The sequence below is a fragment of the Cryptococcus neoformans genome, chromosome 7 (assembly GCF_000149245.1).
Source record: "Cryptococcus neoformans var. grubii H99 chromosome 7, complete sequence".
NCBI classification, from domain to species: domain Eukaryota; kingdom Fungi; phylum Basidiomycota; class Tremellomycetes; order Tremellales; family Cryptococcaceae; genus Cryptococcus; species Cryptococcus neoformans.
This window is the reverse complement of record NC_026751.1, coordinates 440065-453664: the sequence shown is the minus strand read 5'-3', so window position 1 is coordinate 453664 and position 13600 is coordinate 440065. Positions and strand designations below refer to the sequence as shown.

General features: G+C 48.4%; 4 protein-coding genes and 1 non-coding gene; 2 read left to right on the top strand and 3 right to left on the bottom strand.

Moving 5' to 3' along the window:
• Positions 1 to 141: 141 nt before the first annotated feature.
• On the top strand, positions 142 to 1383 carry CNAG_06676 (hypothetical protein). The gene is made up of 7 exons (XM_012194926.1): positions 142 to 220; positions 278 to 406; positions 476 to 516; positions 573 to 878; positions 936 to 1038; positions 1096 to 1185; positions 1231 to 1383. The coding sequence occupies exons 2-7, from the start codon at positions 302 to 304 to the stop codon at positions 1312 to 1314; spliced, it is 729 nt and encodes a 242-aa protein (XP_012050316.1). The 5' UTR covers positions 142 to 220; positions 278 to 301; the 3' UTR covers positions 1315 to 1383.
• Positions 1352 to 6614, bottom strand: CNAG_06675 (hypothetical protein). Its single transcript, XM_012194925.1, has 5 exons — positions 5674 to 6614; positions 5122 to 5634; positions 4289 to 5082; positions 4036 to 4236; positions 1352 to 3988 (listed from the first exon to the last, which is right to left on the bottom strand). The coding sequence occupies exons 1-5, from the start codon at positions 6563 to 6565 to the stop codon at positions 1421 to 1423; spliced, it is 4968 nt and encodes a 1655-aa protein (XP_012050315.1). The 5' UTR covers positions 6566 to 6614; the 3' UTR covers positions 1352 to 1420.
• A 173-nt stretch (positions 6615 to 6787) lies between these two features.
• On the top strand, positions 6788 to 11744 carry CNAG_06674 (hypothetical protein). XM_012194924.1 has 13 exons: positions 6788 to 7058; positions 7116 to 7381; positions 7431 to 7622; positions 7672 to 7788; positions 7842 to 7941; positions 7992 to 8146; positions 8196 to 9174; positions 9210 to 10645; positions 10694 to 10852; positions 10903 to 11115; positions 11163 to 11276; positions 11332 to 11504; positions 11554 to 11744. The coding sequence occupies exons 1-13, from the start codon at positions 6866 to 6868 to the stop codon at positions 11591 to 11593; spliced, it is 4137 nt and encodes a 1378-aa protein (XP_012050314.1). The 5' UTR covers positions 6788 to 6865; the 3' UTR covers positions 11594 to 11744.
• Positions 7976 to 9478, bottom strand: CNAG_12648. Its single transcript, XR_001045954.1, has one exon. It is a non-coding gene; the product is annotated as a hypothetical RNA (non-coding RNA).
• On the bottom strand, positions 11558 to 13446 carry CNAG_06673 (hypothetical protein). XM_012195382.1 has 3 exons: positions 12737 to 13446; positions 12033 to 12685; positions 11558 to 11982 (listed from the first exon to the last, which is right to left on the bottom strand). The coding sequence occupies exons 1-3, from the start codon at positions 13383 to 13385 to the stop codon at positions 11857 to 11859; spliced, it is 1428 nt and encodes a 475-aa protein (XP_012050772.1). The 5' UTR covers positions 13386 to 13446; the 3' UTR covers positions 11558 to 11856.
• Between the last annotated feature and the right edge of the window lie 154 nt (positions 13447 to 13600).

Genomic DNA, 13600 nt, shown 5'->3' with positions numbered 1-13600 from the left:
CTAAATGTCCATATTATGGCTTTCCGCGTCTCGCGTTTTTAGGTTTATTATTTACATTAATATCTAGAAAGGGGTGGCCCTGAGGTACTGTTCTGCCCTGAGGTACTGTTCTTCCATGTCATCATTTCTCGTACAGGACTTGTTGTCTCAGGCCAGTTTTGAAGCTCTGCGACACTCAGGCGCACTACGGTACTGGATCGTCGCTGCTCACCAGCCACTCGTGAGACATTCCTAGCAATCTGAATAGTCACATTACTATCTAAACCGAGAGGCACAGTCGAGAAAAACCCATCAACCCAGAATGTCGACAATAAGCTTCGCCTCGAAAGATCAGTTCGAAGCTGCCGCATCGTGGCTGACTTCAACACCTGCAACAGCTGGACTTCCAAATGAGATCAAGTTAGAGGTACATCCTTTGTCCCTTTATGATCCCTTCTTTCGAAGCCGCATAATTGATTTGCTGCATCAATACTAGCTTTATGGTCTTTTCAAATTCATAACTACAGGTGCAGGACCGTAAGCCTCGGCGAGTTAGTCAAGAGGTCTGTAACATTATACTCACGGCACAATAGAACATCATCTCGTCCCTCACTTTTTTACCCCACCAACCGTGCAAAGCATGACGCTTGGAATTCTGTCTCAACGAAATATTTTCACTTAAATTCGGTTCCACATCAAACGATAGCGATGGCCCAAGGGCGTTATGTTGAGATCGCAAAACAAGTTGGATGGGACGGTGCCATTCAGGAAGAGGACGAAATCGACCTTGAAAGATTGAGCGATAGTGAAAGTGAAGATGGAAAAGACGGACATGAGGGAGCAAAGGATGGATGGAGAAAAGTCAGCGTCATGCAGGGAGAAGACGGGCTGGATGACGAGTAAGTGAACATCAAAAGACCAGTAACCCTAGGGAGCTGAAGTTGTGTCACTATCAGAGGGACAAGCCCTATACATGATGCCGTTACTGCAGATTCTCTACAGGCGGTAAAGAAGTTGATTGAAGGCGATTCGAGTTTGATAAACTCAAGGGATGAATTCGTAAGCCTGGTCATGTGTTTCTTGCAATTGCAATGCATTTATCTTGACGGTCGGTAGGGATATACACCTCTACATTTGGCTGCCGACAGAGGATACCCAGAAATGACAAAGCTTCTGTTGGAGCTTGGTGCAGACAAGAGTTTGAAGGTAAGCCATTGTTGTTGAGCGACGTTCTCTAATCAGATGCCTTAGGACCAGGACGATCAAACACCTTTAATGCTCGCTCAAATATCGAGTCGGGACGACATAATTGCCATCCTAGATCCATCTTCATAGAGGCATATGTCTAGACTGAGGACACGTTTTATGATCATATAAAGATATACATATAAATATGCACCATGGTTACCTGTACAAATTCTATACCCAAAAATCAAAATCTTCACACTTGGAAACATGACTTGTGAAGGACAGAGCCAGACCCGAGAACTACCCAGCTCTGATCCTTTTTCAACTTTTCCCCACATTCTCCGCATTGTACCCCTTCGGCCCTCCATCCTCGCATACTCTTCTCGACGAATTCGGTGGTTACTTCGCCCAGATCCGCTTCCACCAACTTCGTGGTCATAGTCAGCATCTCTCCTTCCGCCCTGTAAGAATCCAACATCCCCATGAGAATCGTTCTGAACTCGCTATACGCTCTTCCTTTACTAGACTGTTTTGTGGTGGTAGTTGAAGCATCCACAAGTCGTTTGAAAAGACGAGGAAAAGAGAGCGAAGGGGAGGAAGAGGAAACAAGTGAAGAGAGGGTTTCCTGCACAAGTGACCGAAGAGTGTCAAGAACAATGGTGTCAGACGAGATGGAGGTGAGAGCGGACGTGGTATGAATGAGCTCGATAATCTCATGGAGCACTCCAAGCCACATATCTTCCACTTCCATTGACCCTCTTCTGCTCTCATTTCGATCTTCAACCCTTGGTGAAGAATGTTCTCGGCAAAGCCTAACGGCCATCTTGGCAACTCCCTGGATAGTTTCCAGCGCCAAGTGGACATTTCCTACATCATCATTTACCAAACCTTCTCCTAGCTCCCCGCCCTTTGTTCTCAACACATCGCCCACCTTCACAAACGTCTCTTTGACTCTGCCCTGCCTGTCTAACGCCCAAAGCTCAGCTTCATACAACCTAGCCTCATCCAATTGGTTTACTAGCCGCGAAAGATCAAAGAAAGACGGGCCACGTTCGTCGAGGAATAAAACGATGTGTCCAGGGTCATGCTGTGCTAGTAACTTAATGTACAAATGACGGCTGGGCAGATCAACATTGCTTGAAGGGGCATTGTGCGTCTCTTCTGGGTCGGGCTCGAGCAAGCACCGCAGATATGCCATTTGCTTATGAGGGGCACGACCTAAGGCTTGGATGGCTTGTGGGTGAATGCTGGAAAGCTCTTTGTCCAAAAGTATTGCTGTTTCCCTAACCCCCAAGTCAAACAGGTGAGGCAAAGCATCTACCACTGCTTGATTGACTTCTGTGGATGGAGTAGCGGTTTTGATGATCTCTTCCAATGCAGTAAACACTTCTTCGTCTGATTCAGGATCTCTCAACAGAGTAGATATCAACTTGCCCCACTTGCCCTCTCGTCGATAGGCCTCGCTAAGGATGCGGAAGAAACCAGCCGTCTCAAAGAGGGAGAGCATCGCTTCGCCATCGTGTGGGGTATAAGCTGACAGAAGGTATTCAGCTGCAAGTTGCCGATCTTCCCTTGTTGATTGATCGGGATCGCTTGCCAGACTGACGAGGATACGATGTAGGGTAGAGGGAGGTATGAAGAGGAATTGTGGATACTTCGGCAAGTTCCTCGCCACAAAGATGTGCAGGAGGGTGATGTCTCCTGGGTGGAAGTATTCTGGGTCCATAACATCTAACATGAGGTTAACAATGGATTGGCGATTGATTGCCCCGGTAGGATCATTAAGGTAAGAATCTTCAAAGGCAATATCCATAGCATGAAGGAAAGCTTCCGTATCGAAATGAAGAAGGAGGCTGAGATAGGGATATGGTGGTTCAGAGTGTTTATTGTCCACTGTGAGGACGAGATCGTGGCCGCCTTGAGGCCATGCAACTATACGCCCCTGGAAGATGAACGTATACACCTCGGTCTGAGCTTGATGGGCTTCAATATCGGGAAGAGCTTCACCGCTAGGGTAAGATAAGCCGGAAAGGACCGTTTCAATATACGAATACAGCTTGTAAGCGTTTGGAGCCATTTCTTCTGTACCATCTCTCTCGTCCCTAACAAGTGAAGGTCTACTCGACCTATGCTGCTGGATATTTCTCACAACGCCGATAAGCTTGACAATAGGTGCGACGTAGTCCCTCATGGCTCGAGTGTAAACATGTATCATGGCGTCCCATAATCCATGAGCCTCACAAAGGGTGATAGCCTGGTTGATATCAAGCGACATGGGCTCAACATGCCAAATCATCGATTCTGCTTGATCGAGCTCGCCTTTCTCGCTATGCATAGTAATGAGAGCCTTGATGATGTCGGGCGGGACTTCACGCAGTCGACCGGAGAAGATGAAGGGTTCGAGAATGTGGAGGAAAATCCCCTGGATACCCACTTGAGAAAAGTGCTCATATGAGTCATTAAAGAGAAAGTCGGTATCACCAATATCGAGACAGGCTTCAATACAGGATGTGGCAAGGCCTTCAAACAGATCTGTCAGGTCTACACCCCGTCCGTCGGCACTGTAATGAGTATCGTCCGACATCCTGTCCGGCGAGAACGCCCATTCCAGAGAGGCCTTCATCAACTCCTTGATCCTCTTTCCCACCACCTCTTTGCGCAATGCAGCTTCGAAAGGAAGGTTAATTGTGTTACCGGTGGCAGTACCATTATAATAGGAAAGAGCAACATTGATGGCAGAGAGAAAATCGCCACGGTGAACTTGTGAAAGGATACGGTCGTTCCAGTGAAGAAGAGTGCCCACTTGCAAGTTGGATCTTGTCTGCAGAAAATTAGTCCGCGATCATTTCGTATCCTGATTTGACATACCAGCAAAAAGAGTTTGCCCCGGTGCGTTCTCACACTTCCCGCAAATGACTCTGGTACATTTCCCATGATATCTTTGACAGACAATCCCGAATAAAAGTCCTGACTTGTCAAGAGGTGTGTTTGCAAAGGTGTCTCTTCAACAGCTTTCATTGACCTTACGTCAAGAAGGATCAACTCGGACACTGTTATCACGAGCAGGTGCTGTGAATCAGAATTAGCTGTTGTTTAAGTATATTGGTACGAGCAGACTCACGTTAGAATCATACCAGTCCAAAAATTTTACGCTCTCTCTAGCTTCCCACCTTCTCCCTTCCACAAAGTCTGGAGATACATCGTCGCTTACTTCCTGTACCCTGACCCTGACAAACCTCACCGCCTTACCCCACGAGTACGCAATTACGGGATCTGAAACCTCCTCCCAAGCCTTTTTCTTCTTTGCCACATCCTTTTCAAACCCTTTATCAACTTCTCCACTCCTCAACCAAGCCGTACACCCGGTATAACTACCTTGTTCGCCACCAGCTCCATCACGCATCTTGCGGAACCATGTCTTAGCTTGTGGTTTCATCCCTACAATAACAAGCTTCGAGGGCGTTAAGAGAGCAGAAAGTGAGAATTTGTCAGTAGGGTGAGGAGAGCCGCCTAAGGGGAGGGGAGATGCCGAAAAGAGAGTTGTAGGTCTCTTGGCCGGATAAGGTGGAGCGGTGGTTGGGATCAAGCCGGACGGATAAGAGCCAAGCATACGAATGACATCCGTACTTTCCACTCCCATGACTTTGCCCAAGCTCCACCAAAAGGCCCGTCCATGTTCATCACCACTGACAATTGAGGTATGCCTCGCTCCAACGAAACCTATATGCAGTATCCGACTACCCTCCAGATGACCTTCTCGCCTGCCAGACTGAATTTGTTTGAGAGTGAGGAAGTGGGCTGTACGGGCGGGTGAAGAAGGGGAAGAAAGGTCATATAAGTAAATGGACCCAGAAGAAAGACCGACAGCAATGTAAGTCTCGTCTGAGGATATGGCCACAGCAGTGATGGCCGAAGCTGGTAAATTAGCTCTATTCGGTAACATGCGAGACTTACTTGGTTCTTCCGGGTCTAATATATACTTGATTTCTTGTCCGAACCCGTAGGCGACAACATATCCCCTATCAGTCCCAACAGCTATCATACCTCGTATATCCATAACTGTAGGCTTTCCCAAATTTTGATCTTCTGGTATTTCCTTGGTGGTCGGACTCCCTAATGGTAGCTTCAATACCGAGCCTGTCCTTTTGTTTATGTCTGGACGAGGTGACGACATTCCATTAGTTTGCTTAACGAAGAGGTGTGCAGAAAGCTTGCGTAAAGGATGAAACTGGAAAGCAGGCCCTTGATTGAGCTCTGCCTTGTTCCTTGGAATGTTTGGAGATTGCACAGGAAGGTTGGAGGGCTGAAGAGGAGCACTGGCAGTAGACATAGTCTCTGACTTGGCCACGTCTATCTGAGAAAAGTGACTGGGTGCACGAAGTTGCAGGAGCTGCGGGTATTGGACAGAATGCTGAGTAGCAGAGGATGATGAACGCATGTGCGACCTAAGACGGGAAACGGAGGGATCTATTTTATTAGCTTAGATCAGTACTGCTTCAGACTTACGGATGAAGGACGTCCGTTTGGAAGGGCTTGGGGCGGACCCTGGAGCGTATCGTTCTTGTAGTTTTGAAGGTGTGGCCGAGGCGACAGATGGAGTGGCTTCCGAAACATCGTCGATCAAAGCTTTCCTTCGACCAAACTCCTCTTCTCCGATCCCAGAGTCGGCTTTCTCGTCAAGATGTGCTCTCACATGCAAGCGATTGCCGTGGATTTGAGACGGATGGTAAGGGAATGATTCGCTGACACTAAGGTTTGGAGAGTTGGTTCCCGGAGTTGATTGAGCACCGTGGGTCATAACATCTCGTATTCGACGCTCATACTCATCATCGTCGTATTCGTTGATGACCGGCGAGTCTATAGTAGTTGATGGGGTACTTTCATGTAGGTATGGTGGTACGACAGGTGGGGTATCGGCACCCCAATAATCACTTGGTCCCTCTTCAAGCGCATCTGGGTTAAACGGCTGGGTGCTCGGTTGTCTCCAGCAGGATGGGGGAAGGCTTGATGATGTAAGGGTCGAGGGTATCGCTGTTTCTCGCTCGTGATAGCCACTTGGCCCTGCTTCGACTTCGATGTCCTGATCGTCGGCCGCATAAGACCCCCACCCACGAGCAGGAGTCGGACTCGCTGTATCTGCGAGTTCTTCTCCCGCGATCTCTTCCTCGTCTTCATCTGAATAATCATCTTCTTTTCCTCTTCCTCTTATCCTGCCGAATAGTCCTCCGGTACTTGGGTTGCGAATTGTTGCTGAGCTTGAGCTTCGACTTTGCCTGGCTGTGCGGTTTCCGGACGAGGCGGAAGATAGTGAACGCCGTGTTTGGCTCGTTATATCGGCCATATCTTCATCCAACCCTTCAGCATCATGGAGATGATCAGGAGAGGACGGCTGCACCATTTCTAAAAATGCCCAGATAGGTGTACAAGTATAGATGTAGCAGTTGTCGTTGTTGTGTAGTGGTTACACGTCGGTCGATACGTAGTAACTGTATGCGGCCAAAAGCAGGAAAGTGATGACGTCTCATTTTGATTTTATTACGTAAAATGTTTTTCTGCGTGCCTGCTTTTGCCGATTCATGAAAGGGATAAACAATTGACCGCCATCTCAATCACTCAACATCTTATCCACCGTTTTCCACTCCAGATATCCGTTTAGCTATATAACAGCTATTCCTAAACATAGCAGACAGTGATCAACATGGGACCACTGTTATCACCGGCCAAGCCACGGCCTCTCTCTCGCCATCGCTCAGCTGAGCCATTCCCACCGGCTCCTCCTCCAAAAGCCATCGACCTCAACAGCTCTACAAGGTCCACAGACAAGGATAGTGGTAGGAAGATTACTCGAAGAGCATTCTTATGCGATATAGTTGTTGAGAGAGAGGGTGAAGGTATGTGTATGCTCACAAATGGAGACGACAGATAAGTTACTCACATTATATATGCAGAAACGGCAAACCTCCTTGCGCACCTTGGTGAACCACTTAAGCCTCTGTCAACTCTCCCCCCTCCTGCGCAAACAACTAACGGTAGACCAACAACCCCATCGCGTCTTTCACAACCACTTGATTCGGACGATGACGCGCGCGAGAATACAGGGCCAGTGTGGACAGCTGCGAAGAGCGATGAGATGAAGAAGAAGTTGACAAATGTCATCGACGAGCTAGTGCGGACAGAGAGAAGCTATCTGTCAAGGATTCATGCCCTTAAGACTGTGAGAAGGTGACATATGTCCGGTGCTTATGCGCTAATATTCACTTTAGGCCTACGCAGACAGATTGCGACTTTACTCCAAGGATCCCAACCAGCAACTGATACCGCCATACGAAGCCAAAGCAATGTTTGCGAACATAGAACTCATCGTACCCGCGTCAATGGCATTTCTGGGTGATTTAGAAGGGATGCTGCAATCTGGACATGCTGAGGATCTTGTTGGTGATGTATGCCTGAAACATGTAGGTTTAATGAGTATCGAAACTCGTGCATGGATTGACTTGTGAATAGTTCAAAACTCTCCGAACATTTGATCCTTATAGGACATATTTGAGCAAACAAGATGAGTCACAAAAGCTCTTTCAGGATTCTTTAAAGAAGTTCATAGGGTTTGGGACCTTCATCGAGGTGAGTGGCTCAGTTATGGACGGTAGATGAAGCTCATAGCTATGGAAAATTAGAGTACTAAATATCAAACCACCGGCATTGGAAATATTGGCCTAAGAGAACTGCTCATGGAACCTGTTCAACGAATTCCGAGGTATACCCTCCTTTGGCAAAGTACGTACACTTATTTCAAGCCTTGGAGACAATCACTAATGGTCGTTCAGCGATGATCAAATGCATGTCTCCTCTTTCAACTCAGCGTGCTAAGCTTCTTGAAGCCATTGAAATTGCATCTGGTATTGCAAGATGTGAACCAGATGCACAAACAGTCAGGGCAACAGTTATGTATAATTTGGAGAGGAACATTGATGACTTTCCGGTGAGTGGCATGGCTTTGCCATGCATCATATCACTGACGCAAATTACAGGCCAAACTTTTCAGTAACAACCGGGACTTCATCGACGCAATCGACGTGGAGGATATCCCTGCTGAATATCCCACAGCTCAATCTCCCAATGGTCGACCAGTCTCCATTAATTCTCGCGCTGCAGCTTCTTCCGCCTCAACACCATCTTTGCCAGCGTTTGGCTCTCTCCCATCAACCAACTCGCATATGCCACAATCACCTCAATCAGGTGCTTCCGCCATGCCGATCCTTCATTGCACCCTATTCTTGTTTGATGACAAGCTTATGATTGTCAAACGACAATCGTCTTCTATCAGCGGTCGGAAAATTACCGGTACTGACGATGTGCAAAGACTTGTGAAGTCGGGAGGGGGTATCGCAGTGAAGGAAAAGAACAATGCAAAGAGGGACAAGTTGAGCTACAGAGGCGAGGTTGATATTTTGGATGTGATGGTATCAGATGTCGGGAATGGTGACTTTCACCTTTTCTTCGAACGCCCTCCTGCCGATCAATGTGGCCGATGGGGCAATAGATCATTTCGGTCATATTCCACAGTTCATCCTCCCTATTCGGTTTCTCTTGACCCTGTTGCAACAAAAAAGGACAAATTGCGATTCATTCAGAACCTCTGGGCCGCGCAAGCTCTTGCTCGAGCTAAGGTGCTACCATCTTCAGAGAACAAGGCCGTTCCCCGAGTCTTACAAAGCGAGACCGAGGTTGATTTGGAAGGCGGTGATTTGGAGCGGGCTAGATGTTTCTGGGATGTTTGGAACCGGAATGAATGGTGTGGCCAGAGGAAAGGCAAGGTCGTCATCCATGTCGATGAAGATGGAATGGGTCCTGCATTGCCGATAGACACGAGAACTACAAAACTGAGTGTCTACTTACAGCCAATGGCGGGTGGTCTTTGTCGATATGCACACAGTGTGGCAGGAAAGGAGGAAGCAGAGAGGATAGTGATCGAGATGAACGAAGTCAAAGAGAAGATAGCTTGTACAAGTAAGTCATTTCAAAAAGTCTGCGCTGATGATTAGTCAACCATCATGGGATCTTCAAATTCCGCACCGGCACCATTTCTTGTCCCACTACTCCGTCGTCTGGTACCCATCGCCTTCGGCCATCTATGCTCAATCTTGATACCATCTCTCGTAATCTCTTTGGTGCTGGTAGCGTCTCTGGTAGGAGCGGCACCAGTAATGACATGTTTAGCACCGTCAGCTCGAAGAGGGGTTCAAAGTATGCGATGAGCAGGTCGTCCTCGATGGAAACGAGCTTGTATTCGACAGATGGACATGAGGAAAAAGAAGTGAGCAAGAAAAAATTCTCGAAGATTTCATTATCGCCAGACCCTCATAGCCTTGTCGCGGGAGCACCGTATGCTGCCGGAACCGAAAGCATCCGACAAAGCGAGATCGATTTGAACCAGAGGTTGGACGCTGCGAAAAAGAATGGACAATCTACGACCCTCAGTCCAGGTCCTGCACCTAAATTAAACAAATTGGGAAACAGAAGTGTAGCAGAGTTAAGGAGCAGTCACGAAGAAATAGCAGAAAGGCGCATTCCTTGTACCACGACTAGAACGAGTTCTCCTATCCCTTCCAGCTCTCCATCAAAATCAAGTTCACCACTGCGAATTAGCAATGTTACGCCTCCCAAATGCACTGCCAGTTCAGATGCCGACACCACTCCTCAAGCCCGTATTCCGCCGCCAATCATTACCTCTCCTGTCACAGCTCCTCTCAATATCCGTAAGACCCCTAGCAGGGCCCAGACGATCAGGTCTGAACATATTGTAACATCTCCCAGTCGTGCGACAAGCCCCGCGCCCAGTGTCAACCCTGCTTATTCTCTTTCATCCGAGCCGTCTCTCACGTCAAAGCCTTCCCTTTCGCACAAACCGTCCATGTCTCGACCTGGAGGCCCGAGAGGACCGGTTCCTCGAAGTCCCCTCCCGGCCATCAAAACGCAGCTTCCTAGTGCTGTTATTACCCCCAACTCTACTGCTGGTTCTCGTCACACTGGATTGAGGATTGTCTCTGGAAATGGTCGTCGCATCTCTCTCAACCGAGAAACCGTTCCACTCAAAGGTGAAGAAGAGAACGACCCCTTTGGCACCAATACACCTTCCGCACCCTCTACTGCCAAACGACAGCACTCTGTCGAAAGTCTTTCGCCACGTAAGCGTTCACCCTCCCTCAGCAAGAGCCCCCTGGGTGAGGTTGGCAGCAATCCTCCTCTGGTGATTAAGCCTCACCGAAGGACGTCAGCCAAGATTAACACACCCAGAAGAACTAGTGGTCCACTCATGAATGCAAGGACAGTGTCAGCTTCCCGTAGCTCAATCAACAGTGTTGCCAGCGCCGACACAGTCAACACAATGAACACAGCAGGGACATGCGGGGGCGGAGAGGACGTAGAAATGAAAGAATATGAGGATGTTGTCGGAGCCATGGATGCCACCCTTAAGAAGGTAAGTGACATGATTCTTGAAGTAAAGCAGAGGCTGAGATGAATGCAGATACACGATGCAAGAGGATCTGCAAAGCGATTAAAGTCTGAGGTGTCAGGATTGAGAAAGCAGATTATTAGGGAATCTAGCAAGGCAAAGCATTCGCTGGCGGTCAAGATTGAGAGAGCCGGATCATTACCCAGAAGCCCTCAGAAGCGTCATATCAGCGTGAGTTATTCGTATATCATATCAAGACTTAAAGCTAAATTACCTATAAGCGAATGGCTGAACAAGATGTTTATGAACTTACACCATCTCTTTCTCGTCAATCTTCTCAGACTAAGAAAGACATCGAAATTGACGTTATGGACGAGTGTGCTCGAGGAATCGTGCAGATTGCTCAAAGAATGGATGGACATCTGAGACAAGCGGAAGTCGATGCTGAACAGGCTGTAGTTTTAGGCAGGCGTGCTGTAGCAGAGAATGATGAGGTAAGTTAGATAGGCTCGACTGATAGGATTAAGCTTATCAAGAGCAGAAATCCCAGGAGATCAATATGTTGAAGGGCCAATTGGGGAGATCGAGGGAGCATCACGAGCTGCTGCAACGTCAGTTAGGTGATGCTCAGATTGAGCTGGATGTCGTTTATGAAGTAAATCAATTCATCTTCTTCAGGCTACATATTGAGACTGACCTACATAAATCAGGCCTTCAATACTGAGCTTGACGGCATGTTCAATGACGCTCAACTTCCGGAAGACGAGGCCTTCCAAGCGTTGCGTAACGACTTGCAGGTGACTAAGGCCAACAGGAACGTGTTGCAACTGGAGAATCAGAAGCTGAAGAGAGAGTTAGAAGAGGCTAACTTGAAGAGAGACCAGTGAGCTGCTCGGTTACTGATCTTGAGATCCTCACTGATGGCGATCCAGATGGGCAAGAATCTTGCGAGCTCAGGGGTACATTGTATAAAGATTTCGTTTTGCTTTTTTTCCTAAAATGGACATTCGCATCGTTGTTTATAACTTTTGTTGATCTATCGTTGAGGTAGCATACCCCCCGCATGATGACAATCTTCCGTTGTTGATTATAGATAAGATGTATGATATCACTCAGGCGCTACATAGACAACAATGTGGATCTCATTATCTTCATCATACGTATCCGGAAGTTCGCGGACCTTTGAGAAATCGCTACTTTGCCCTCGTCCTCGTATACTGTACATCGCATGCTTCTTAATCGCTCTTCTTCTCATCCGTTGCAGCTTTGTTTTCCCCCTCTTGATTAGCCTGCTCCACCAACGCGGCCACAGCAGCAGCTTGAGGGGCGGAAGGCTTGAGTCCCATTCGAGTGGCAACATACTACCCAGTAGGTCAATGACAAGTTCCAAATCTGTATTACTTGAACTCACATCTTGAGCAATAACCTCTACACCTGTCCTGAGCACCTCGACTAACCTCTCCTCGACCCACTCAGAGTTTTCATACTCGACATCCATCCAGTCCGAGGGAGTTGGCTGACTGACGGTCGTGAATGTTAATGAGTGAGTGGGGTCATCAAGAGTGAAGAGAAAGTATAAATGGTTAGGTGGGGTGAAAGGCTTGTCCTGAATGGAGGTGGAGGAGTGGATAGGCGGTTCGGCGTAAGGAAGACGGACAAGGAGGGGCTGGAGGTGAAGGAAGATAGGAACAGTGGTAACAGGCATGTTTCGCTTGGCTTCTGCTCTGCCTCGGGGTTTTTCCTCCTCCCGGGCCTTAATAGCAGCAATTTCTTTCTTTCCAAGTTCCCAAGCGGCGTCCCATCCTTCGACGGGGTTGATACCCCTGGGCTCTCCCGAGCTGTCACCAGGAGTTGGTGAAGGAGACCATACAATGATGAGCTCTCCGCTTTCAGTTTGTTCTAAGATACGGGCCCAGGCGCGGTAGATGACACCTTCAACACCGGCGTACCCGATCATGGGGTGGGATAGCCAAAGCTCAAGAGTTTCGTGTTCTGAGATAGGCGGGGCAACTGTGTCGAGGATGGTGGTAAGAGTTGAGGAGGTAGTGTTGACAAGATCCTTTCCTACAAAAAAGTCATCAGCATTAGCATGCACAAGTATGATCTAGAACATACGAAGCTTGTCCAAGTCCACTCCCCTGACGAACCCTCCCAGTCTCTCCTCCGCACCCTTCCTCAATTTACTTAGATCGACTCCAGGGACAGATTTGACATTGACACGAAGGCTCTCTAGCTGGCCTGTAACACCATTGACTCCTTCACTCTTGACCTTCTGATACTGCTCATCGGCAACACGCTGCGCAGATTGAAGGGCGGAAGTCGCGGTGGACCAAAATGAACCCCAACCGCCCGACGATTGAGCAGGAGCAGGAGTTCCTGTGGGCATGTTGGTAGGCTCTGTAGCAGGCGTTTTGGGCTTAGGAGCAGACGTAGATGCACTGCCAGTTGCGGCAGAAGACCCGGCGGCTGAAAGAGGGGTTCCCGATCGAGAGTCGCTCAACGGCTTTGCTCTCTTCTGATTGATCTGGGCATTCAAGAAAGCTAAAGCAGATTCCGCCTCTTCATCCTCAGCCGTGGGTTTTGCAGCTGCCTTATTTGGAAGCTCTCTTGAGGCGGAGAGAGACTTGCGAGTGCTGTCTGTTGAGTCGCGCGTGGCATCCGCTGTGGGAGGAGGACTGGACGTGTCTGGCGCATCAAGGTTATCGAGGTTGGAGAGGAAGTCAAGCGCCTCTTCTGCCTTTGTCTTCTTTCCCTTTGGGGGCATGGCTGGGATCTGGTGGTGTTAGAAATGAGGAAGTGAGATGTTACAAGAAGAGGCAGCGGTATCGGTGGGAAATACACCCCTCGGGCCACAAACACCTTGTTTGCCTCGTCATCGAGGAGCGGCCATCGCCGTCCCACACTTTTTCATTTAACTATATTACTAATACGTCACGAGAAGGCGGTCAAGGCGTAGGAGGGGACGAAAAAAGCAGATAC

Coding starts and splice junctions, on each gene's coding strand:
- CNAG_06676 (XM_012194926.1), top strand. CDS start 302: ATGTCGACAATAAGCTTCGCCTCGAAAGATCAGTTCGAAGCTGCCGCA. Junction 407..475: donor CAAATGAGATCAAGTTAGAG/GTACATCCTTTG, acceptor CATCAATACTAG/CTTTATGGTCTTTTCAAATT. Junction 879..935: donor GAAGACGGGCTGGATGACGA/GTAAGTGAACAT, acceptor TGTCACTATCAG/AGGGACAAGCCCTATACATG.
- CNAG_06675 (XM_012194925.1), bottom strand. CDS start 6,565: ATGGTGCAGCCGTCCTCTCCTGATCATCTCCATGATGCTGAAGGGTTG. Junction 5,635..5,673: donor CAAACGGACGTCCTTCATCC/GTAAGTCTGAAG, acceptor CTAATAAAATAG/ATCCCTCCGTTTCCCGTCTT. Junction 5,083..5,121: donor ATTAGACCCGGAAGAACCAA/GTAAGTCTCGCA, acceptor CTAATTTACCAG/CTTCGGCCATCACTGCTGTG.
- CNAG_06674 (XM_012194924.1), top strand. CDS start 6,866: ATGGGACCACTGTTATCACCGGCCAAGCCACGGCCTCTCTCTCGCCAT. Junction 9,175..9,209: donor AGAGAAGATAGCTTGTACAA/GTAAGTCATTTC, acceptor GCTGATGATTAG/TCAACCATCATGGGATCTTC. Junction 11,116..11,162: donor CTGTAGCAGAGAATGATGAG/GTAAGTTAGATA, acceptor TATCAAGAGCAG/AAATCCCAGGAGATCAATAT.
- CNAG_06673 (XM_012195382.1), bottom strand. CDS start 13,385: ATGCCCCCAAAGGGAAAGAAGACAAAGGCAGAAGAGGCGCTTGACTTC. Junction 12,686..12,736: donor AGTGGACTTGGACAAGCTTC/GTATGTTCTAGA, acceptor ACTTTTTTGTAG/GAAAGGATCTTGTCAACACT. Junction 11,983..12,032: donor TAGAGGTTATTGCTCAAGAT/GTGAGTTCAAGT, acceptor CCTACTGGGTAG/TATGTTGCCACTCGAATGGG.